Below are 24539 nucleotides of genomic sequence, written 5' to 3'. Positions count from 1 at the left end.
ATAATTGTTATTCTTTTCCAGAAAGACTTCATCGGTTTTGAAACTTAAGTACTTCCTCTTTAACTTTTCTTGATCAATCTTTGTTTTAATTCCAGCTTTGTTTTTTTCCATTCTATTACTCTTAGGTTTGCATCTCATGGAATTCACTTTAACCTCTGCCTCGTGTTATTTGCTTTAGCTGTACATTATGCTCTTAGGATTTTTTTTTTTTTCCTGCCCTGCTTCTTCCCCTTATTTTCCAAATACGTATGATTTGTGTTTCCCATTAGTTCATTTCTTTCTAATTGTACTAATGTAGCCTCCTCAGTTTGTGGATATCCACCTTGAAGAAGATGATTCCTCAGATGAAGAATACCAGCCGGATGATGAAGAAGAAGATGAAACTGCTGAAGAGGTCAGTGAATGTTAGTTGGTAATGTTTGTCTTAATAAAGCAGGGTATACTTTGCTTCTTTAGTAATGTCACTTGTAGAGAGGATTGAGACATTGTTATTTTTTCAGCTCATTTCTGTGCTTTAAGCTGTTTTTCTGCCTTTTATACTCCCTTAATTTTATAATCTATTGTATTATGAAATATAGCATAGAAACATGCATAGAATAAAAATGTATAGCTTCCGTTATTATAATGCAAATCCTCATGAAACTCATAGCAAAGTCAAGAACTATAACATTACTAGGACACCCCCGTATACCCTCCCCAGTCATAATCACCTCCCTCCCCCTAAAAATAACTACAACCCTGCCTTTTAGTAATTATTTCTTTGCTTTTCTTTATAGTTATATCACCTCAATATGTATCTCTACACACTATAGTTCAATTGTTACTGTTTTGAACTTTATATAAATGGACCCATGTTTATATGTTTTGTTCCTAGCTTTTTAAAATTCAACATTATGCTTTTGAGATTCATTTATACTACTAGTTTTAGCTATACTTTGTTCACTTTCATTGCTGTGTTAATATGTCCTTTGACTTGTTTCTTAATGTATTCTTTAAATTGTTTTGTAAAAGGATTTTAGACCAGGGCCTTACACTTTGTAATACGGATTAGGATAGTGATCTGATCCCTGTCCCCACCTTTAGGATTTTTTTTTTTTTTTTTAAATCTCCTCTGTTGCCTGTGGAGTGCAGTGTGCGATGTTGACTCACTGCAATCTCCACCTCCCAGGTTCAAGCGATTCTTCTGCCTCAGCCTCCTGAGTAGCTGGGATTACAGGCGTGCGCTACCACGCCTGGCTAATTTTTGTATTTTTAGTAGAGACAGGGTTTTGCCATGTTGGCCAGGCTGGTCTTGAACTTCTGACCTCAAGTGATCCACCCGCCTCGACCTTCCAAAGTGCTGGGATAACAGGCATAAGACACTGCACCTGGCCTTTTAAGTTTCTATTTAAATTTTATTTTCTGTTACTGTATCTAGTTGAATGATGGATTTTTTTTTTTTTTTGAGACAGAGTCTCGCTCTGCCACCCAGGCTGGAGTGCAGTGGCGCAATCTTGGCTCACTGCAACCTCCGTCTCCTGGATTTAAGTGATTCTCCTGCCTCAGCCTCCCAAGTAGCTGGGATTACAGGTGCGCACCACCACGCCCGGCTTATTTTTGTATTTTTAATAGAGACGGGTTTTCACCATGTTGGCCAGGCTGAGTGATTGATATTTGATGATTCCTTCTCTTGAGATACTTCAGACTTTGTGGAATGAGGTAGGGGCATAAATATTAAGGTGAACTGGGTTTATTTTGTAGAGCTTATTGGAAAGTGATGTTGAAAGCACTGCTTCATCTCCACGTGGGGCAAAGAAATCCAGATTGAGGCAGTCTTCTGAGATGACTGAAACAGATGAGGAGAGTGGCATATTATCGGAGGTAAATCGGCATCATACAAAAGAGATAAGTTAGACATAACTGTGTAATTAGATTTTTTAACTGTGTAAGTAGATTATCCATGGTGATTCTGGGCTGTCACCATTTTTCAAAGTTTGTTAAGTTAGTAAACAGTTCAGAGAAGGCGAGAGCTCAGTGGTAACTAAAGAACTTTTCTGAGTTCTCATTAAGGGGCCAAAAATGTGCAACTAGTGGAGTTTCTTTTCTCCTACCCTTCTCTTCTTTCATATCTGTGCTTTCTAATGTTGTCCTAAAGCCATTGTTATTAATTTCCCACATTTTGGTAAACTAAGTAGCATTCTGTTGACTTCTCTAGAAATAGGATGAAAACTAATTAGATCAATACACTTTTTTATGTACCTCTAACTAGAGAAGAGAAAGGACAGTGGTGTATGGAAAGTCTGCCTCTTTTTCCCTCTTTTTTTTCCTTTTCTTGCTTTCTCTTTCTTTCTTTCTCTTCATTCTTTTCTTTCTCTTCTCTTCTTTCTCTTTTCTTTCCTTTCTTTCCTTCCTTTCTTTTCCTTTTTTTTTCTTTTCTTCCCTCCTTCCTTTTTTGATGCAGTCACCTCTTTTAATCAGGTTGAGAAAGTCACCACACCAGCCATCAGGCACATCAGTGCTGAGGTAGTGCCCATGGGGCCCCCGCCCCCTCCAAAGCCGAAACAGACCAGAGATAGTACTTTCATGGAGAAGTTACATGCAGTGGATGAGGAGCTGGCTTCCAGTCCAGTCTGCATGGATTCTTTCCAGGTAAATATTAAAATTGTACTTCACTGAGAAAGTCAAATGGAGTAATCTAGTTGTTGCTCAGGCTGAGAAGGGAGAGGAAAAGATAACTACAACTTTATATAAGTAAGAGTTAGTATTTGATACTTTATATTTGGCTAGTGCTATTTTCTGCTAAGTGACAATGGCAGTTTGGGTTTTTTTTTTTTTTTGAGACAAGGTATCACCCTGTCACCCAGGCTTGAGTGCAGTGGTGTGATCTTGGCCCACTGCAACCTCCGCCTCCCAGACTCAAGTGATCTTCCCACCTCAGCCTCCCGAGTAGGTGGGACAGGTATATGCCACCACACCTGGCTAATTTTTTAGTTTTTTGTAGAGATGAGGTCTCCCTATATTTTTGCCCAGGCTGGTATCGAACTCCTGGGCTCAAGTGATCCTCCCACCTTAGCCTCTCAAAGTGCTGGGATTACTGGTGTGAACCATCGTGCCTGACTGAGAATGGCAGTTTCTAAGGAAGAAATGAACTATGTAGCAGAGAGCATTTTAAAATGTAGAACACAGGAAAAAGCTTCACCCAAATTCCCCCAAATTAACCTTTTACCACAATTGCTTGATGGTTCTCTTCCCCTTTCTCTCTGTATATACATACTGTTTTCTGAATCATTTTAGAGTGTGGTTCAGGCATGATGCCATTTTACCTCTACATGCTTTTGTGTATATTTTCTTCTTCTTTTTTTTTGAGACGGAGTCTCGCTCTGTCGCCCAGGCTGGAGCGCAGTCTTGATCTTGGTTCACTGCAAGCTCTGCCTCCCGGGTTCACGTCATTCTCCTGACTCAGCCTCCGGAGTAGCTGGGACCACAGGCGCCCACAACCATGCGTGGCTAATTTTTTGTATTTTTAGTAGAGACGGGGTTTCACCGTGTTAGCCAGGATGGTCTCGATCTCCTGACCTCGTGATCCACCCGCCTCTGCCTCCCAAAGTACTGGGATTACAGGCGTAAGCCACCGTGCCCAGCCTCTTTTGTGTCTATTATCTAAAAATGAGTTTATTCTCTTGTATTAACACGGTATAATAGTGTGTTAATCAAAGTCAAGATATAGGCTGTGTGCGGTGGCTCATGCCTGTAATCCTAGCACTTTGAGAGGCCAAAGTGGGTGAAACACTTGAGGTCAGGAGTTTAAGACCAGCCTGGCCAACATGGTGAAACCCCCATCTCTACTAAAAATACAAAAATTTGCCAAGTGTCGTGGCGCATGCCTATAATCCCAGCTACTCAGAAAGCTGAGGCAGGAGGATTGCTTGAACCTGGGAGGCAGAGGTTGCAGTGAGCTGAGATTGTGCCTCTGCACTCCAGCCTGGGCAACAGAGAGAGACTCTGTCTCAAAATCAATCAATCAATCAATCAATCAGGATACAGTAATATAGCATAATATATTAAAGTGCTTATTCTGGTTTTATCTGTTGTCCCAATAATGCCCTTTATGTTGGAGGAAAATAAATTTTTTCCCTATTCAGCATTCAACCCTGGATTAAATATCTATTTAATTGTCTTGTTCTTTAGTCTCCTTTAATCTGGAACAGTTTCTCAGTCTTTGTCTTTTATGACCCTGATAGTTTTGAGGAGTATACACCACTTATTTTGTAGAATGTTCTTCAATTTTTATTTTTCTAATATTTCATCTTAATTAGATTCAGGTTTTGCACTTTTGTTACAAATACTGGAAGAGTGAGGTGTATTTCTCAGTGCATCATATCAGAAGGCACGTGATGTCTGTCATGTTAACTTTCATCACTTGGTTAAGGTTGTACGTGCTTGGTTTTCCTACTGTTAAGTTCTTATTTTCCATTTTTAATTAGTATATATCATATGGGGATATACTTCAAAGCCAAATTCCTTTCTTTCTTGTCTTTTTTTTTTCCTAGATGGAGTCTCACTCTCTTGCCCAGGCTGGAGTGCGGTGGCGTGATTTTGGCTCACTGTACCTCCGCTTCCTGGGTTCAAGTGATTCTCCTGCGTTAGCCCCTTGAGTAGCTGAGATTATAGGCGCATGCCACCACGCCTGGCTAATTTTTTATATTTTTAGTAGAAACGGGATTTCACTGTGTTAGCCAGGATGATCTTGATCTCCTGACCTCGTGATCCACCTGCCTCAGCCTTCCACAGTGCTGAGATTACATGCGTGAGCCACTGTGCCTGGCCTCCTTTTTTTTTTTTTTTTTTTTTTTGAGACATAGTCTTGCTCTGTTGCCCAGGCTGGAGTGCAGTGGCGCCATCTTGGGTCACTGCAATCTTCACTTCCCAGGTTCAAGTGATTCTCCTGCCTCAGCCTCCAGTAGCTGGGATTACAGATGCCTGACACCACACCCAGCTAATTTTTTGTATTTTTAGTAGAGATGGGGTTTCACCACGTTGGCCAGGCTGGTCTTAAACTCCTGACCTCAAGTGATCTGCCCACCTTAGCCTCCCACAATGCTGGAATTACAGACGTGAGCTGATGTGCCCAGCCCAATTAATCAAATTATTTTTCTCACACTAATATTAGCATCCATTGATTATTCTTTCTTTTTTTTTTTTTTTGAGATAGAGTCTTGCTCTGTTGCCCAGGCTGGAGTGCAGTGGCGCAATCTCGGCTCACTGCAATCTCCACCTCCCAGGTTCACGCCATTTTCCTGCCTCAGCCTCCCAGGTAGCTGGGACTACAGGTGCCCGCCACCACACCCAGCTAATTTTTTGTATTTTTTAGTAGAGACAGTGTTTCACCGTGTTAGCCAGGATGGTCTCAATCTCCTGACCTTGTGATCCACCTGCCTCGACCTCCCAAAGTGCTGGGATTACAGGCGTGAGCCACCGCGCCCGGCCTCAGCCAGTAAATTTTAATGTTCCAAGTTTCCCCTATCATTCTTGCAGGTAATGTATATAATTAAAAATGGAATATTGAATGGAATAGTCAGTCATTTAATCATCATGCTTTTGAGTGAATAAATCGTAGTAGGGGCAGTAATAGTTTTTTATCTAACCATTTATTTAGCAAACACATACTGAATGGTTGAAGTTGAGAAACCACAGTGCAGAAGACAGAAAAAGTTGTTCTTCATGGAACTTACAGTCTATTGAGGAGAGATAGACTATTAGCATATAAACAAGTAAATTCAGATAGTGGTTAAGTGCTATGAACTAAATTAAAATGAGGAAATATGAAACTTCCTATCAGAGAACTTTAGATAAGCTGATCAAAAAAGACCTCCTTGGCTGTAATTCCATCACTTTGGGAGGCCTAGGCTACAAGATTGCTTGAGGCTAGGAGTTTGAGACCAGGCTGGGCCATATAGTGAGACTCCGACTCTCCAAAAATTCAGAAAAATTATCTAGGTGTGGTGGCCCATGCCTGTATTCTTAGCTGCTTGGTGGCTGAGGCGGGAGGATTGATTAAGCCTGAGAGTTTGAGACTACAGTGAGCCATGACTGCACCCCTATACTCCAGCATGGGCAATGGTATGAGAACTTACTTTAAAAAAATTAAAAAAACAGGGTTGGGTTTGGTGGCTCATGTCCGTAATCCCAACACTTTGGGAGGCCAAGGAGAGCGGATCACATGAACCCAGGAAGTCAAGACAGGCCTGGGTAACATAGTGAGACCTTGTCCCTACAAAAAATACAAAACTTGGCTGGGCATACCGGCACGCACCTTTAGCCTCAGCTACTTGGGATGCTGAGCCTAGGAGGTCGAGGCTATAGTGAGCTGTGATCACGCTATGGCACTCTAGCCTGGGCGACAGAGCAAGACTGTCAAAAAAAGAAAACAAAACAAAAAGGCCTCTTTGAGGAGATGGCATTTAAGCTGAGATCCGAATGAGAGGAAGCCAGGCAAGTGAAAGATCTCGGGAGGAAAAGTGCTCCATATGGAAGAAACAGCACATTCTAAGTCGCTAAGATAGAGACAACCTTGGCATGGTTAAGGAATAGAAACTACATGAAGGGTGGGATTGTGAAAAAGAGAGGTAGAAATGAGGTCAGAGAGCAAGGCAAGAGCTAGATCATGAAGGTCTTAGGAAACCATGATAAGGAGTATAGATTGTATTTTAAACATTAGAATAGATGCCCAGACGCTCATGCTTGTAATCCCAGCACTTTGGGAGGCCGAGGTGGGTGGATCACCTGAGGTCAGGATTTCGAGACCAGCCTGGCCAACATGGTAAACCGCGTCTCTAACAAAAAATACAAAAAAATTACCGGGTGTGGTGGCGCACACCTGTAATCCCAGTTACTTAGGAGGCTGAGGCAGGAGAATTGCTTGAACCTGGCAAGTGGAGGTTGCAGTGAGCTGAGATCACGCCACTGCACTCCAGCCTAGGAAAGAGTGAGACTCCATAAAAAAAAAAAAAAAATTAGAAAAGATTTTTGTGATATTTTCAGATTAATGTTAAAAATTCCTTTTGGTTAACGTGTGGGAAATGGGCTAGAGTAAAGTAAGAGGGTAAATAGAAACCCATTAGGAGGTTGATGCAGTGTAGTCTAGGGGGAGCTTCCCAAATTGATCTACAGATTCAGTGCAGTCCCTATCCAAATCCCAGCTACAATTTTTGTAGAAATTAACAACCTAATCCTAAAATTCATGTGGAATTGCACAGGCCCAGAATAGCCAAAACAGTCTTGAAAAAGTACAAAGATGGAGGTCTCTCACTTTCTCCCCCAATCTGTACCAAAAATGAAAAAAATTAGCTGAACATGGATCCGGTGGCTCACACCTGTAATCCCAACACTTTGGGAGCCTGAGCAGGTAGATCACCTGGGGCCAGGAGTTCAAGACAAGCCTGGCCAACATGGTGAAACCCCATTTCTACTAAAAGTACAAAAGTTAGCCAGGTGTGGTGGCACATGCCTGTAGTCCCAGCTATTCGGGAGGCCGAGGCAGGAGAATCGCCCGAACCTGGGAGATGGAGGTTGCAGTGATCCGAGATCGTACCACTGTACTCCAGAAGGGGCGACAGAGCACGACTCCATCTAAAAAAAAAAAAAAATTAGCTGAGCATGGTAGTGCATGCCTGTAGTCCCAGCTACTTGGGAGACTGAGGCAGGAGAATTGCTTGAGCCCAGGAGTTTGAAGCTGCAGTCAGCTCTGATTGTGCCAGTGCTCTAGCTTGGATAACAGATCGAGACCCTATCTCTTAAGGAAAAAAAAAAAAAAAATGTCCAGGCACGGTGGCTCACAACTGTAATCCAAACACTTTGGGAGGCTGAGGCGGGCCGATCACCTGAGGTCAGGAGTTCGAGACCAGCTTGCTCAACATGGTGACACCCCATCTCTACTAAAAATACAAAAATTAGTTGGATGTGGTGGCCGGCGCCTGTAATTCCCAACTACTTGGGAGGCTGAGGCAGGAGAATCGCTTGAACCCAAGAGGCAGAGGTTGCAGTGAGCCGAGATGACACCATTACATTCTAGCCCGGGCAACAAAGCAAGACTCCGTCTCAAAAAAAAAAAAAGTATTGATAGATACTACAACAGGGTGGGATTTGAATGCATTATGCTAACTGAAAGCGGCCAGAGACAGGCCACACATTGTATGATTCCATCTAAGTGAAACGTCCAGCATAAACAAATCCATAGAGACAGAAAATAGATTAATGCTTAACGGGGCTGGGAGGAGGGGCAAAGGGAAGCGATTACTAATGGATGGGGTTTCTTTTGGGGGTAATGAAATGTTCTGAAATTAGATAAGGGTGATGGTTGTATAACTCTGTGAATATATGAAAATCCATTCAGTTATGTACTTTAAAAGGGTGAAATTTATGGTATGTGAATTATATCTCAATAAAGCTGTTACAAATTTTCATAAAATGTTGGTTTCAAACTGATGTCATTTATTTTATTTTATTTCTTTTTTATGTCGTGTTTCTTAAAGTTTCTCAAGCAATAATAAATCCAAATTGTTTAGAGGAAAGATCCTGTTACTTAAGCTAGGATGAGAAGAAAAGGAGTGATGATGAGGTTTGGAAACATCACTCACTCAGTGACTTGTTTTTCTTTCTTCATTGTCCAGTCCATGGATGACAGTCTCATTGCATTTCGAACGCGTTCTAAGATGCCCCTGAAAGATGTTCCCCTGGGCCAACTAGAGGCAGAGCTCCAAGCTCCAGACATCACTCCAGATATGTATGACCCCAATACAGCAGATGATGAGGACTGGAAGATGTGGCTAGGGGGACTTATGAATGATGATGTGGGGAATGAAGGTAAGTTTTGGTTTGTGATTTATTATATATAGTGTCCATTATCTGTTGTAAAATTTTTATTATTTGGAAGGGTATAGAATGGAATGGTTTGGGTTAATTGATTTAATTTATATTTAACTGATAATTTATCTTAAATCAGTAGTTCATTTTTCTTTTTCTTTCTTTCTTTCTTTTTTTTTTTTTTTTTCATGAGATAGGGTCTCACTCTGTCACCCAGGCTGAGTGCAGTGTTGCAGTCACAGTTCATTGCAGCGTTGACCTCCTGGGCTCAAGCAATCCTCTGCTTTACCCCACTGAGTAGCTGGAACTACAGGCACATGCCACTGTGCCTGACTTTTTTTTTTTTTGTAGAAACGAGGTCTCACTATGTTGCCCAGGCTGTTCCCAAACTCCTGACCTCAAGCAATCCTCCTACCTTGGCCTCCTGAATGCCAGAATTATAGGCATGAGCCACCATGCCTGGGCCAGTTCTTTTTTTTTTTTTTTTTTTTTGAGACGGAGTCTCGCTCTGTCGCCCAGGCTGGAGTGCAGTGGCGCGATCTCGGCTCACTGCAAGCTCCGCCTCCCGGGCTTACGCCATTCTCCTGCCTCAGCCTCCCGAGTAGCTGGGACCACAGGCGCCCGCCACCTCGCCCCACTAGTTTTTTTGTATTTTTTTAGTAGAGACGGGGTTTCACCGTGTTCACCAGGATGGTCTCGATCTCCTGACCTCGTGATCCACCCGTCTCGGCCTCCCAAAGTGCTGGGATTACAGGCTTGAGCCACCGCGCCCGGCCATCCTGGGCCAGTTCTTAACATTTCTTTCTTTCTTTTTTTTTTTTTTTTCTGGGTAAGGAATCTTGAATCCTAAGATTGTTGAATGCTGAGATTTGAATCCCTTGAAACATACATGCATACATAGTTTTGTTGTTGTCTTTTGTTTTTGAGACACCGTCCCAAAACAGGGTGTTGCCCAGGGTGGTTCACAGTGGTGTGACCATAGCTCACTGTAGCCTTAAACTCCTGGCCTCAAGAGATACTCCTCAGGTCTCAGCCTCCCAAGTAGCTGAGATTACAGACATGCAGTACCTTGCCTGGCTAATTTTTAGAAAAATTTCTGGGCCGGGCACGTTGGCTCACGCCTGTAATCCCAGCACTTTGGGAGGCCGAGGCGGGCAGATCACGAGGTCAGGAGATCAAGACCATCCTGGCTAACATGGTGAAACCCCGTCTCTACTAAAAATACAAAAAAAATTAGCCGGGCGTGGTGGCGGGCAACTATAGTCCCAGCTACTCTGGAGGTTGAGGCAGGAGAATGGCATGAACCCAGGAGGTGGAGCTTGCAGTGAGCCAAGATCGTGCCACTGCACTCCATCCAGGGCGACGAGCAAGGCTCCGTCTCAAAAAAAAAAAAAAAATTTCTGTAGAGAAATGTTGCTCACGCTGGTCTTAAACTCTTGCCTCAAGAGATCCTCCCACCTCGGCCTCCCAAAGAGCTAGGATTACAGGCATGAGGCACTGTGCCTGGCCCATTCAAAATTTTATATATGATTTCATTAGGGTTCAATGATTTACCAAAAGAACATCATGTTAGTTAAGGGTCTTCATGATGAAGTGAAAGAATCCTAACTCTATCTTGCTGGGATGAAATGAAACCAGACTTTGGAAGTGTAGTAAATCAGCAGTGGAACTGAGGGACTGTTAGGATCCCCCTTTCCTCTCTATTTTACTTCCTTTTGTCACTCAGCTCCCTTCTCACATTTATTTTTCTACAAGGTTAGAACTCTGTTCATAAGCACTCCATGATTACTTTTTGCTTTGTCTACACTTCAGGACTCTCCCCTACAAGCTTCACTTATAAAATCCAGGGGAACAAGTCAGATCGGCTTGGTTTGATCTCATGCCCAGTCTCTTGGTGTTGCATGGGATTAATAGGGAGACTGTTCAGCATGGATGGAAACAGACTAAGTAGGCCAGGTGTGGTGGCTCACGCCTATAATCCCAGCACTTTGGGAGGCCGAGGTGGGCGGATCACAAGGTCAAGAGATTGAGACCATCCTGGCCAACATGGTGAAACCCCGTCTCTAATAAAAATACAGAAATTAGCTGGGTGTGGTGGCGCATGCCTGTAGTCCCAGCTACTCAGTCGGCTGAGGCAGGAGCATCACTTGAACCTGGTAGGCAGAGGTTGAAGTGAGCTGAGATAACACCACCGCACTCCAGCCTAGCAACAGAGCAAGACTCTATCTCAAAAAAAAAAAAATAGACTGAGTAAATGGTTGGGTAGGTAATGCTAGGAGTAAGTCAGGATAAGTGAATGAAAGAAAATAACAAGTCCTTGAGTGTACCTTATGATACTATTAATAATTACATTGTATATCATTTGGCAAATGTTTGAGTACTTTCTTTATACAAGGCATTGTGCTAGAATCTGTGAGGGATAAAGGAGCATAATCATTTGGTCATGGAATAAAAGCTGTATGAATGACAGGGTGCCTGGCCCATTGTTAGGTTCACAATACATTGTATTTGTTTTTGTGTGTGTGTGTGTGAGACTGGGTCTCACTCTGTCACACAGGCTGGTGTGCAGTGGTGAGATCTCAGCTCATTGCAGCCTTGACCTCCTCGGCGCAAGCAATTCTCCCACCTCAGCCTCCTGAATAGTTGGGAATACAGGCTTGTGCCATCATGCCCGGCCAATTTTTGTATTTTTTGTAGAGTTGGGGTTTTGCCATGTTGCCCAGGCTGATCTCAAACTCCTGCGCTCAAGCGATCCTCCTACCTCTGCCTCCCAAAGTGCTGAGATTACAGGAGTGAGCCACTGCGCTCAGCCAATACATTGTAAATGAATGAAGCTGTTGAATAAACTCAGATATACCATCAAAGTGGCGTAAATGCTGTTGTAAGGTTTTAGAAGAGGACAGGGTAACTTTTGTTTAGGATGATCAGAGACAGCTACATGAAGGAGCTGGTAATTGGAATGGACCTTGGAAAGATTTTTGAAAACAGTGACAGGGAGGAGAGGAGGCATCTGAATAGAAGTGACATGATATACTCTATATGCTGGGTTCTGTAGGATGTATTCTTTCCAGAGTTTTCTCTTTTTTCACTGTTAAAACTGTAAGAATAATATGTTTGGTATGAAGAAATCAAATATTACAAAAATAAAACAATTGAAGCCTTCCCCCCAAGAAAAATGTATGTATGTACATACGTGAAATTTTTAATATGATTTTTTTGGGGTTTGTCTCTTAGAGTTTATTTATTGACACTTCATTTTCCTACCAGTCCTTTCCAAGGCGTTTGACACCAAGGTTCAAGTTTCATTTCCCAGAGGGACCACTGATAATAGTTTGATATGCATCTGTGAGAGTTTCAATGTGTAGTTACTTTTTAGTTTTCCACATTAATGTGGGGATAAGAATAATTAAATTTTAGTTCTAAATTTAAATTTAGAACTTTTCTCAAACATTTAGAAAAGATAGTCCAGGTGTGGTGACTCATGCCTGTAATCCCAGTACTACGGGAAGCCAAGGTACGAGGATTGCTTGAGGCCAGGAAGTCGAGACCAGCCTGGGAAACACAGTGAGACCTCATTTCTACTTTTTTTATTTTCTTTCTTCAGATGGGCATGGTGGCGGGCGTCTGTAATCCCAGCTACTTGGTAGGCTGAGGCAGGAGAATTGCTCGAACCTGGGAGGCAGAGTTTGCAGCGAGCCAAGATAGTGCCACTGCACTCCAGCCTGGGTGACAGAGCGAGACTCCATGTCAAAAAAAAAAAAAAGAAAAGAAAAAAGACTATTAAAAGGGAGAAAAACACTCATGTTTCTATTATTCTAACAAATGTTTATTATTTTTGTGTATTTTTAGTTATGATTCTTATTGTAAGGATATAATTTTTCATGCTTATGATTATTATGTATGTATTTTACTTTTGTCATACGTGTATTGAACATTTATAGAATGGTTACATATTCACATTTTATATGTATACATGTTGAGTATCACCATCATCCAAAATGCTCAGCACCAGAAATGTTTTGACTTTCAGATTTTTTCAGATATTAGAATATATGTAGTATTATACTTAACAGATAAGCATACCAAATTTGAAAATTTGAAATCTGGGCGGGATACAGTGGCTTATGCTGTAATCTCAGCATTTTGGGAGGCCGAGGCATTCAGATCGCTTGAACCCAGGAGTTCAAGACCAGCCTGGTCAACATAGCAAAATCCTGTCTCTACTGAAAATAACAAAAATTAGTTGGGCATGGTGGCATGTGCCTGTAATCCCAGCTACTTGGGAGGCTGAGGTGTGACAATCGCCTGAGCCTGGGCAGTCAAGGCTGCAGTGAGCCATGATCATGCCACTGCACTCTGGCCTGGGTGACGGAGTGAGACCCTGTCTCAAAAAAAAGGAAAAAGAAAATTTGAAATCTGAAATGCTCCAGTGGCTATTTCCCTTGAGAGTCATATTTGCACACACAAAGTTTCAGATTTTGGAGTTTTGGATTTGGAATGCTCAACCTGTACTATTTTATACTAAGAAATTATAATTATATAGTCATTCTCTAACTGTTGGGAATTTGGGCCATTCCTTTTTTCACTGTCAGCTTCATTGTACAAGTAGCTTTTACAGAAAGTATTATTTTCATGGAATATACTACACAAAATTAGCTGGGCATGGTGGCATTTGCCTGCGGTCCCAGCTACTCAGGAGGCTGAGGTGGGAGGATCACTTGCGCCTGGGAGGGGGAGGTTGCAGTGAGCTGCACTCCAGCCTGGGCGACAGAGTGAGACCCTGTCTCAAAAAAAAGAAGAAGAAATGTGCTTTATTGGAACAGATTCTTAGAAGTTTGAGAACAAAGTTGGGAATAAGCATGAAACACTTTTTTCTCTAGATGAAGCAGATGATGATGATGATCCAGAATATAATTTCCTGGAAGACCTTGATGAACCAGACACAGAGGATTTCCGGACTGACCGGGCAGTGAGAATCACCAGTGAGTCTGTGTTTATTATAAGTCCTGCTCTTGACTGCTTTGCAGCTGCCTTTGTTTACTTTGTAGATTTTTAGTGGTGAAGTTTGCAGCTTATCCATGTTAAGACATTTAAGTTTCCTTTACCCATTTGTTTATCTGATTCTTTAATTTAGGTATATATTCAGAAAGCCCATCAGTTGTTCATTCATATATCCCACAGTCATGTATTGATTCTTTACTGTTTGGCAGGGATTGTGCAAGATGAATAAGACATGGCATCTGTGCTTTAGGAGTTCAGCCTAGTAGGGTGATAGAAACAGAAAAAGTTACAATACAAAGTGATAAATGCTGTAACAGGTTTTACATAAGGTATAATAATGATCTAAAAGAGGGTGTCATCTCCTAGTGTGTGATATGGACTAGGATAGGAGAACTTAGGAAAGAATTTGCAGAATGAAATGGTTTTTTATCTTAGTTTTGAAGGAGGAATAGAAATTTGGTGAATAGGGACAGAGAGGAATATTGCAAATAGAAGAGCATCTGCAAACCACAGAATTGTAAAACATCAAAAAAGTATGTTTGGAAAATAGTAAGTACTTTGGTGGTGGTATATGAGTGAAAAGATAGAGAAGTGGTAGATAAAATTAGGTAGTGTTTACATCATGGAGGATCATTAAGCTCTCAAAACGAAGTTTAAGGGCGGGCATGGTGTCTCATGCCTGTAATCCCAGCACTTTGGGAGGTGGAGGCAGGCAGATCACCTGAGGTCAGGAGTTCAATACCAGCCTGGACAACCTGGCAAAACCCTGTCTCTACTAAAAATACAAGAATTAGCCAGGCATGGTAGTAGGTGCCTGTAATTCTAGATACTCGGGAGGCTGAGGCTGAAAAGTTGCTTGAACCCAGGCAGGAGAGGTTGCAGTGAGCTGAGATCACGCCAGTACACTCCAGCCTGGGCGACAGAGCGAGTCTCCGCCTGAAAAAAAACAAAAAACAAAAACGAGCTTTAAGGAGTAAATCAGTAGGAACTGATTCGGATTTTAGAAAGATCACTTTGATTTAATACCAGTTTCATGTATTTATTTGTTAGGTCAAGTGAACAAGACTGGAGGTATGGAAAACAATTATGATAACTTGGCTTGAATTATTTGTATAAAAAATTATATTATTGAGCTAGACGTGGTAGCTTACACCTGTAATCCTAGCACTTTGGGAGGCTGGGGCAGGAAGATTGCTTGAGCTCAGGAGTTTGAGACCGGCATAGGCAACATAGAGAAACTTTGTCTCTACTAAAAATTTAAGAAATTAGCCAAATGTATTAGCACATACCTGTAGTCCCAGCTACTCAGGAGGCTGGGGCAGGAGGATTGCTTCAGCCCAGGAGGTCAAGGATTCAGCAAACTATGATGGTGCCACTGCACTCCAGCCTTGGTGGCAGAGGGAGACCCTGACTCAAAAAAAAAAATTATGTAATTGGCTAGTGTGTCAAGCATAGAAAACATATATTTCATCCTGAAGAAATTCTACCTATGGGGAGAGAGAAAAATAGAAAATATATTTCATAAGCCATTGATTTTTGTTGCATGTATGCATGACCCTGTACTGGAATAATATACATGACATTGAGAAGGTAAGTTACTGGCTCTTGACCAGGTTAACGTCTATCTTGGATGTTTATAAAGCAGAGAGCTTTATAGAAACTTGAAACTTTCCTATGTTTTGCACAGGAAAAAAAAAAAAAACTTCAGAAACATCTTTTAATATGGTACAGTTGGGGATAAATTGCTTTTTTTTTTTTTTTTTTGAGACGGAGTCTTGCTCTGTCACCCAGGCTGGAGTGCAGTGGCCAGATCTCGGCTCACTGCAAGCTCCGCCTCCCGGGTTCATGCCATTCTCCTGCCTCAGCCTCCCGAGTAGCTGGGACTACAGGCACCCGCCACCTCGCCCGGCTAGTTTTTTGTATTTTTAGTAGAGACGGGGTTTCACCGTGTTAGCCAGGATGGTCTCGATCTCCTGACCTCGTGATCCACCCGTCTCGGCCTCCCAAAGTGCTGGGATTACAGGCTTGAGCCACCGCGCCCGGCGATAAATTGCTTTTTTTAATAGCAAAAGACTAGGAGGCAGAGAGCTTTATAAACATCCAAGATATACCTAATTAATGCAGTTCTTTGTGTAAAGAGAATTATATGTAAATACAATCCTTTAGAACTTACATTTTATTTTATTGCTTTATTGTGCCTTTCACCTTGATTTTAAGATTAGAATACCATTTCCTTTGTGAAGATCTTTCATTTATTTTGATATATTATGACAAGGATAGTGGAAGCATTGAAAGGAAAGCACCAAGAATTAGAGAAAATATAGAATTTAGACTTTGAGAAAACTGAAAGGAGAATCTAGGAAAGTACAAGAATAACCTAGAAAAATCTAGTGTTGTAGAAACCAAAGGAAGAGTCTTTTGGCTAGGGCACAGTGGCTCATGTCTATAATCCCAGCACTTGGGAGGCCGAGGCAGAAGGATCGCATGAGCCCAGGATTTCAAGACCAGCCTGAGTAAGATAGTGAGACATTGTTTCTATAAAAAAATTTTAAAAATAAAATAAAAATTAGTCAGTCGTGGTGGTGCACGCCCATAGTCCCAGCTACTTGGGAAGCTGAGGTGGGAGGATCACTTGAACCCAGGAAGTGGAGACTGTAGTGAGCAGAGATCATAACACTGTACTCCAACCTGGGTCAGAGCAAGACCTGTTTCAAAAAAAAAGAGTCTTTCAAGAAGGACAGAATGGTCAACAGTGTCATATGCAAGTAAAGAAACATCTGCTTAAAGCACAAAAGCAGATCTTTTTATTTATTTATTTATTTATTTATTTACTTATTTATTTGAGACAGAGTCTCGCTCGCTCTCCTAGTCTGGAGTGCAGTGGCGTGATCTCGGCTCACTGCAAGCTCCGCCTCCCGGGTTCACGCCATTCTCCTGCCTCAGCCTCCCGAGTAGCTGGGACTATAGGCGCCCGCCACCTCACCCGGCTAGTTTTTTGTATTTTTTAGTAGAGATGGGGTTTCACCGTGTTCGCCAGGATGGCCTCGATCTCCTGATCTCGTGATCCACCCGTCTTGGCCTCCCAAAGTGCTGGGATTACAGGCTTGAGCCACCGCGCCCGGCCGAGAATTTGTTTACACTTCCTCTGAGGTGGCCTTTTTAGTCTCTGTTTGTATACTTTCAGTGACAGGGAGCTCAACGATTCTGCTGATAGTGTATTGTAAACTTGAACACCTCCTCAATTAATACTTTTCTTACTGAACCCAAATCTGAATGGAAATTCAGATACTTTCCTTATTGAACGCAAATTTGAATGCAAAGCAAGAAGATCAATCCTCTTACATTCCTCCTATTTGTCTTTATTTTTTTATTTTCTTTTGAGATGGAGTTTTGCTGTTGTTGCCCAGGCTGGAGTGCAGTGGTGTGATCTCAGCTCACTGCAAACTCCGCCTCCTGGGTTCAAGTGTTTCTCCTGCCTCAGCCTCCCGAGTAGCTGGGATTACAGGCACCCGCCACCATGCCCAGCTAATTTTTATATTTTTAGTAGAGACAGGGTTTCACCAGGTTGGCCAGGCTGGTCTTGAACTCCTGACCTCGGGTGATCCACCTGCCTCGGCTTCCCAAAGTTCTGGGATTACAGTCATGAGCCACTGCACCCGGTCTCCTATTTGTCTTTTGCTGTTAAAAAAAGCAATTTATCCCCAACTGTACCATATTAAAAGACGTTTCTTAAGTAGTTGTTGGTTTTTTTTTTCCTATGCAAAACATAGGAAAGTTTCAAGTTTCTTCTGCGAGGTTTCTTCTTCTCCAAAGCCTTGGTGTCCAAACCTCTCACCACGCATGTTACTCTTCTAGCATTTATTTTCTTTAAACTTTTCCTCTGTTACATCTTATTATGAAATTTAAAAATATATATAGAGAAGTTGAAAATTATACAGCTAACATTCGTGTACTCACCACCAACTTTTTTTTTTTTTTTTGAGATGAAGTCTCACCCTTGTTCCCCAGGCTAGAGTGCAATGGTGTGATCTCGGCTCACTGCAACCTCCACCTCCCAGGTTCAAGTGGTTCTCCTGCCCCAGCCTCCTGAGTAGCTGGGATTAAAAGCCCCTGCCACCATACCCGGCTAATTTTTGTGTTTTTAGTAGAGAAGGGGTTTCACCATGTTGGTTGGCCAGGCTCGTCTCGAACTCCTGACCTCAGGTGATCTGCCTGTCTCGGCCTCTGAAAGTGCTGGGATTATGGGCGTGAGCCACCATGCCCAGCCTCACCTCCTACTTTCTATAGTTTTTTTATTTTTTTTGAGATGGAGTCTTGCTCTGTCTCCAGGCTGGAGTGCCGTGGCGCCATCTTGGCTCACTGCAACCTCCGACTCCCTGGTTCAAGCGAATCTCCTGCCTCAGCCTCCCGAGTAGCTGGGATTATAGTGACGCGCCACCATGCCCAGCTAATTTTTGTATTTTTAGTGGAGATGGGGTTTCAGCATGTTGGCCAGGATGGTCTCCATCTCCTGACCTCATGATCCACCCACCTCGGCCTCCCAAAGTGCTGGGATTACAGGCATGAGCCACCATGCCTGGCCAAATTTTCGATAGGTTTAATATAAACTGTGGGCCTTTCATATGTGCAGGTTTCACATCTACAGATTCAGTCAACCTTGAAAATATTCTGGGAAAAAAAAAAATGCAACAGCAGAAAATAATACCGGCTGGGCATAGTGGCTAACATCTGTAATCCCAGCACTGTGGGAGGCTGAGGCAAGAGGATCGCTTGAGCACAGGAGTTTGAGATCAGCCTGGGCAACATACTGAGACCCCATCTCTACAGAAAGTTTAAAAATTATCTGGGTGCAGTGGTGTGTGCTTGTAGTCCCAGCTACTCGGGAGACAGAGTCAGGAGGATCCCTTGAGCCCACAAGTTCAAGGTTGCAGTGAGCTGTGATTACACCACTGCCACTGCACTCCAGCCTGGGTGACAGAGTGAGAGCTTGTCTCAAATAAATAAGTAAAAAATAGTACGGTATAACAACTATTTACGTAGCATTTACATTGTATTAGGTGATAAGTAATCTAGAGATAAGGTATACAGGAGGATGTGTATAGATTATATGCAAATACTACACCATTTTTGTATAAGAGACTTGAGTATCCTCAGATTTTGGTATCCATGGGCTCCTGGAACCAATCTCCACATATACTGAGGGATGACTTTATTTGCCTTATCATGCAGCTGTCCATCTCCCTGTCCGTCTGTGGATGCATCTTAGTTTTCAAATGCATTTCAGAGTAAATTATACTTCACCTTTTTTTTTTTTAATTCAAACGAGGTCTGTGTTGCATGGGTTGGTCTTGAACTCTTGCAGTCTAGTGATCCTCCCAGCTCAACCTCCTGACCAGCTGAGATTACAAGCGTGCACAATGACACAGTGGCACCTGACTATATGTCATTTTTTTTTTTTTTGGAGACAGAGTCTCACTCTGGAGTGCAGTGGCACGATCTCGGCTCACTGCAACCTCCGCCTCCCAGGTTCAAGAAATTCTCCTGCGTCAGCCTCCAGAGTAGCTGGGATTACAGGCTCGCACCACCATGTCTGTCTAATTTTTGTATTTTTAGTAGAGACGGGGTTTCACCATCTTGGCCAGGCTGGTCTCGAACTCCTGACCTCGTGATCCGCCCACCTCTGCCTCCCAAAGTGCTGCGATTACAGGCATGAGCCTATACTTCACTTTTAACCACTTCAGCACGCATATAATGAACTAGAGCTCGATATTTGTTTATGACTTCTTTTTATAGGTGATTTTACACACAGTGTATCACACACATCTTAAGTGTACCATTTAATGAATTTTGACATGTGTATACCTGTGTGACCCAAATCCCTATCAGGATATAGAATCCTCACCCCAGAAAGTTTCATGCCCCTTCCAAGTCAATCCCGACACCATCCCCTCAGAGGCAACCACTGTTTTGATTTTTTTTTCTTAATCACAGGTTAAATTTGCCAGTTTTAGAACCTCACATAAATGGAATCATATAGGATGTGCTTTGTGTGTATGTATGGCTTCTTTCACTCAGCATAATATTTTTGAGATTCATTTCTGTTGCATGTGTCATTAGTTTGTTCCCTTTTATTGTTGACTATAATTTCATTGTGTAAATATACTACAGATTATCTATTTTTGTGTTGATCATCTGGGCTGTTTTTAATTTTGGGTAATGTTGAATAAAGCTGGTCTGAACTATTTTGTGCAAGTCTTTGTGGAAATGCTTCATTTCTGTCTCTCATTTGTCCCCACTTATGAATTAGAAAAGGCGTATTTCATTTCTCTTGGGTCAGCTATATAGGAGATAAATCACTGGATCACGGGATAGGTATGTTTAGTTTTATGAGAAATTGCCAGACCATTTTCCAAAGTGGCTTTCCATTTTACGTTCTCATTAGAGTTCCATTTGCTCTACATCCTCAGCAACATTTGGATTTTAATTTTTTTTGTTGGCTGGGCATGGTGGCGCACGCCTGTAATCCCAGCACTTTGGGACACTGAGGCAGGCAGATCACTTGAGGTCAGGAGTTCAAGACCAGCCTGGGCAACATAGTGAAACACTGTCGCTACTAAAACTACAAAAAATTAGCCAGGCATGGTGAATGAGAATTGCTTGAAGCCCGACGGTGGAGGTTGCAGTGAGCTGAGATCGCGCCACTGCACTCCAGCCTGGGTGACAAGAGTGAGACTCAGTCTCAAAAAAAAAAAATTAAAAAAAAAATTAAATTACTTAATTGATTTTGTTTTTGTTTTTGTTTTTTTTTTTCGTGTTTGAGACAGAGTCTCACTCTGTCTCCCAAGCTAGAGTGCAGTGGTATGATCTCCAGTCAGCGTAGCCTCTGCCTCCCGGGTTTAAGTGATTCTTGTGCCTCAGCCTCCCAAGTAGCTGGGATTACAGGAATGTGCAACCATGCCCGACTAATTTATCTATTTATTTATTTATTTTTGAGATGGAGTCTCGCCCTGTTGCCCAGGCTGGAGTGCATTAGTGCTTATTGGCTCAGTGCAGCCTCCACCTCCTGGGTTCAAGTGAGTCTCCTGCCTCAGCCTCCCGAGTAGCTGGGATTCCAGGTGTGTGCCACCATGCCTGGCTAATTGTTGTATTTTTAGTAGAGGCGGGGTTTCACCATGTTGGTCAGACTGGTATCGAACTCCTAACCTCAGGTGATCTGCCTGCCTCGGCCTCCTGAAGTGCTGGAATTAGAGGCGTGAGCCACCACCCCTGGCCTGGATCTTAATTTTTTTAATGTCCTCCTAAGAAGGGCCTTTATAAAATTGTTCACAGTCTTGCAGACATAGTGTTAGACTCTGCTCTAGTTCAGTGATATGTTTGCCTTGTTGGTTATGAGCCCTATTTTGGAGCAGCTGTGTCTTCTTGAACTTGATGTCAACCAAAACTTTTTTTTTTTTTTTTTACCTCAGATTTTTGTACCAACCAAAACTTTCAGGTCTTTTTCACATTATTTTTAAGCCACGTCACCTTTTCATGTAGTTAATAAACTGATCTTTAAAACTCTTAACTGTAGGACTGGGCACCATGGCTCACACCTGTAATCCCAACACTTAGGGAGGCCAAGGTGGGAGGATCACTGGAACTAAGGAGTTTGAGACCAGCCTGGGCAACATAGCAAGATGCTGTCTCTATTTAAAACAAAAACAAAAACAAAAACATTCTTAAACATGGAACTTTAAATTTATCCCTATATGTTCCATCCAGTTGATTTGAGAAAATATAATTTTGAATTTTCCATCAGTTGGATTGGCAGTCCCTTTCAGCTTTACATCATCTACAGATTTGTTAAGTATGTTCTCTGGGTCTTTTAAGTCACTGATGGAGTTCTTGAATAGTTCAGATCCAAAGACAGCGTCCTATAAAACCCTGTTGGAAACTTGTCTTTCTCTCTGTCTCTTTTTTTTTAGACAGTATCTTGCTCTGTCACCTAGGCTGGAATGCAGGGGCATGATCTCAGCCACACTGCAGCCTCTGCCTCCTGGACTCGAGATTCTCTCACCTCAGCCTCTTGAGTAGCTGGGACTGCAGGTGTGCACCACCAAGCCCAGCTAAATTTTTTTGTAGAGATATGGTTTCAACATTTTACCCAGGCTAGGAGACTCGTCTCTTGATTCCATTCAGTACTGTGTGGATTTGGATAGGCCATCTAATTATAAAATCGTCTAGCTCACATTTTTTCCTGTCTTCTTCCTTTTAGAATTTAAGCTTCATGCGAATAGATCTCTGTCTCCTCTCTCATTCACTCATATATCCCAAGCATCTAAAAAGCGTAGTGCTCCATAAATGCTTTTTGTTGTTGTTGTTTTGTTTTTTTTTTTTTAGACAGGGTCTTGCTCTATCGCCCAAGCTGGAGTGCAGTGGTGCAATCTCAGCTCACTGCAAGCTCCACCTCCTGGGTTCAAGCCGTTCTCCTGCCTCAGCTTCCCAAGTAGCTGGGACTACAGGCACCCACCACCATGGCCGGCTAATTTTTTGTATTTTTAGTAGAGAGCCTCCCAAAGTGGTGGGATTACAGGCGTGAGCCACCGCACCCGGCCTCGATAAATGTTTTTGAATAAATGAAGGAAGGATAGCCAGTCATAGTGGCTCACGCCTGTAATCCCACCATTTTGGGAGGCCGAGTTGGGCTGATCGCTTGAGCTCAGGAGTTCGAGACCAGCCTGGTGAAACCTCATCTCTACAAAATATACAAAACTTAGCTGGGTGTGGCGGCATGCGTCTGTGGTCCCAGCTGCTTGGGGAGCTGAGGTGGGAGGATCGATTGGACCGGGGAGGGGATGCAGAGGTTGCAGTGAGCCGAGATCGCGCCACTGAGCTCCAGCCTGAGTGACATAGCGAGACCCATCTCAAAAAAAGGAAGGATAGATATGAAGAATTTGTCATTCCTTGTTGAAAACATTATACATTGTCTTCCTGGAATTCTTCCTTATTTTAAAATCTAATTTATACCAACAACATACTGTTTGGCTTTCTTGCAGAAAAGGAAGTAAATGAGCTGATGGAAGAGCTGTTTGAAACTGTGAGTAATGATTCTCAAGTGAGAACATGGGATTGTAAGTCAGTTCTCCAGCAAGATGTGTCATTTGGTCTCTGTGATGCTCCTTCTAGGAGAGGGGTCTGACTGAACCAATTCTACTTTTAGTCTACCTGGGAAAGAACATAATGACAAGGGAATTTTTCTAACTGCTAGACTCTTGATTATATACATGTATGTTGTTCTTACTAACATTTTCCTTGAAACTTCTTTTTTTTTGAGGGGGGTTTCACTCCGTCACCCAAGCTAAAGTGCAGTAGTGAAATTACAGCTCACAGCAGCCTTGACCTTCTAGGCTTAAGGAGTCCTCTGTCTAAGCCTCGTGAGTAGCTGGGACATACCAACACACCCAGCTAATTATTTTATTTGTAGAGACAGGGTCTTACCACATTGCCCAGGCTGTTATGGAACTTCTGGGCTCAAGCAATTTTCCTGCATTGGGCCTCCCAAAGTGCTGGAATTATAGGTATGAGCCAGCATGCCTGGCCCCTTGAAAATTTTTGATGACTTCCCCTACTGTCATTTGGTGTGTCCTTAAAGATTGTCAACTAGTTTTAAACTACTTTGTGCACAAATAATTACCTTTTTCTTAAATTTGTCTCAAAAGGTATTTCTCTTTAAGAGATTGATCATTTTGAGGCTGGGTGTGGTGGCTCACGCCTGTAATCCCAGCACTTTGGGAGGCCACAGCGGGTGGATCATCTGAGGTCAGGAGTTTGAGACCAGCCTGGCCAACATGATCAAGCCTTGTCTCTATTAAAAGTACAAATATTAGGCATGGTGGCAGGCACCTGTAGTCACAGTTACTGCAGAGGCTGAGGCAGGAAAATGCTGGGAGGTGGAGGTTGCAGTAAGCCCAGATCGTGCCACTGCACTCCAGCCTGGGCGATAGAGCAAGACTGTAAGACTCCGTCTCAAAAAAAAAAAAAAGAGAGAGATTGATAATTTTGAGTTATCCATGCTCTGTCCTTACTGTTACGAGTTGACTGGTTGAATGACTTCTTTCTTGGCATAATAGCCATCCTAAGTGTGGGTTTGTGGGAGTCCTGAAGTGAGAAGGTTCTGACATTGGCTCTTTCTGGGTGCCAGCATTATTAAAGTCTTGTAATCTGTAGTTTTCACTCTTCCTTCCCAATACTGGAGCAACATTCGAGACCCATTCCCCAGGAAAACCCTCCCTTCCCTTTGCCCACAGTTCCAAGATGAGATGGGATTCTCCAACATGGAAGATGACGGCCCAGAAGAGGAGGAGCGTGTGGCTGAGCCTCGACCTAACTTTAACACTCCTCAAGCTCTACGGTAGGCTAGTTGAAAGACCTTGAGATTTGGAATAGAGGAAAAGTTTATTTCTGAAAAGGTTTTCAAAAGTTGCAGTTAACAATTTTTCATCCCCAACCAACTTCTGTTACTGATGTAAGGATGCAGAGCCCTGTCAGGAGTTAGGTGTCAGGTGAAGTCTCCTTGGTATGGGGCAGTGCAGCTGTAGGCCAAGCTGTATCTGTTTGGGAAGGGAGAAAAAACAGTAGCTGGCATCCATATCCACTTCTCCAGGTGAGTGGTGCTGGAGAGGTATGTAGGAATTTATGTGGCCAGACACACAAACTAC

The 24539-nt window shown here is 42.7% G+C and overlaps 1 protein-coding gene across 1 annotated transcript in view; it reads left to right on the top strand.

The window, feature by feature from the left end:
- The window catches only part of GON4L (gon-4 like), a 96646-nt gene that overhangs the window by 40333 nt on the left and 31774 nt on the right, over positions 1-24539 (top strand). The window contains exons 8-15 of the mRNA XM_025378375.1: positions 299-394; positions 1741-1860; positions 2458-2628; positions 8649-8841; positions 13722-13823; positions 22878-22918; positions 24129-24232; positions 24352-24371. Coding sequence (XP_025234160.1) covers positions 299-394; positions 1741-1860; positions 2458-2628; positions 8649-8841; positions 13722-13823; positions 22878-22918; positions 24129-24232; positions 24352-24371 — 847 coding nt within the window. The remainder of the gene's footprint in view (positions 1-298; positions 395-1740; positions 1861-2457; positions 2629-8648; positions 8842-13721; positions 13824-22877; positions 22919-24128; positions 24233-24351; positions 24372-24539) is intronic.

The sequence above is a fragment of the Theropithecus gelada genome, chromosome 1, assembly GCF_003255815.1.
Source record: "Theropithecus gelada isolate Dixy chromosome 1, Tgel_1.0, whole genome shotgun sequence".
In the NCBI taxonomy this organism is placed as follows: Eukaryota; Metazoa; Chordata; class Mammalia; order Primates; family Cercopithecidae; genus Theropithecus; species Theropithecus gelada.
This window is presented reverse-complemented; position numbering and strand designations above follow the sequence as displayed.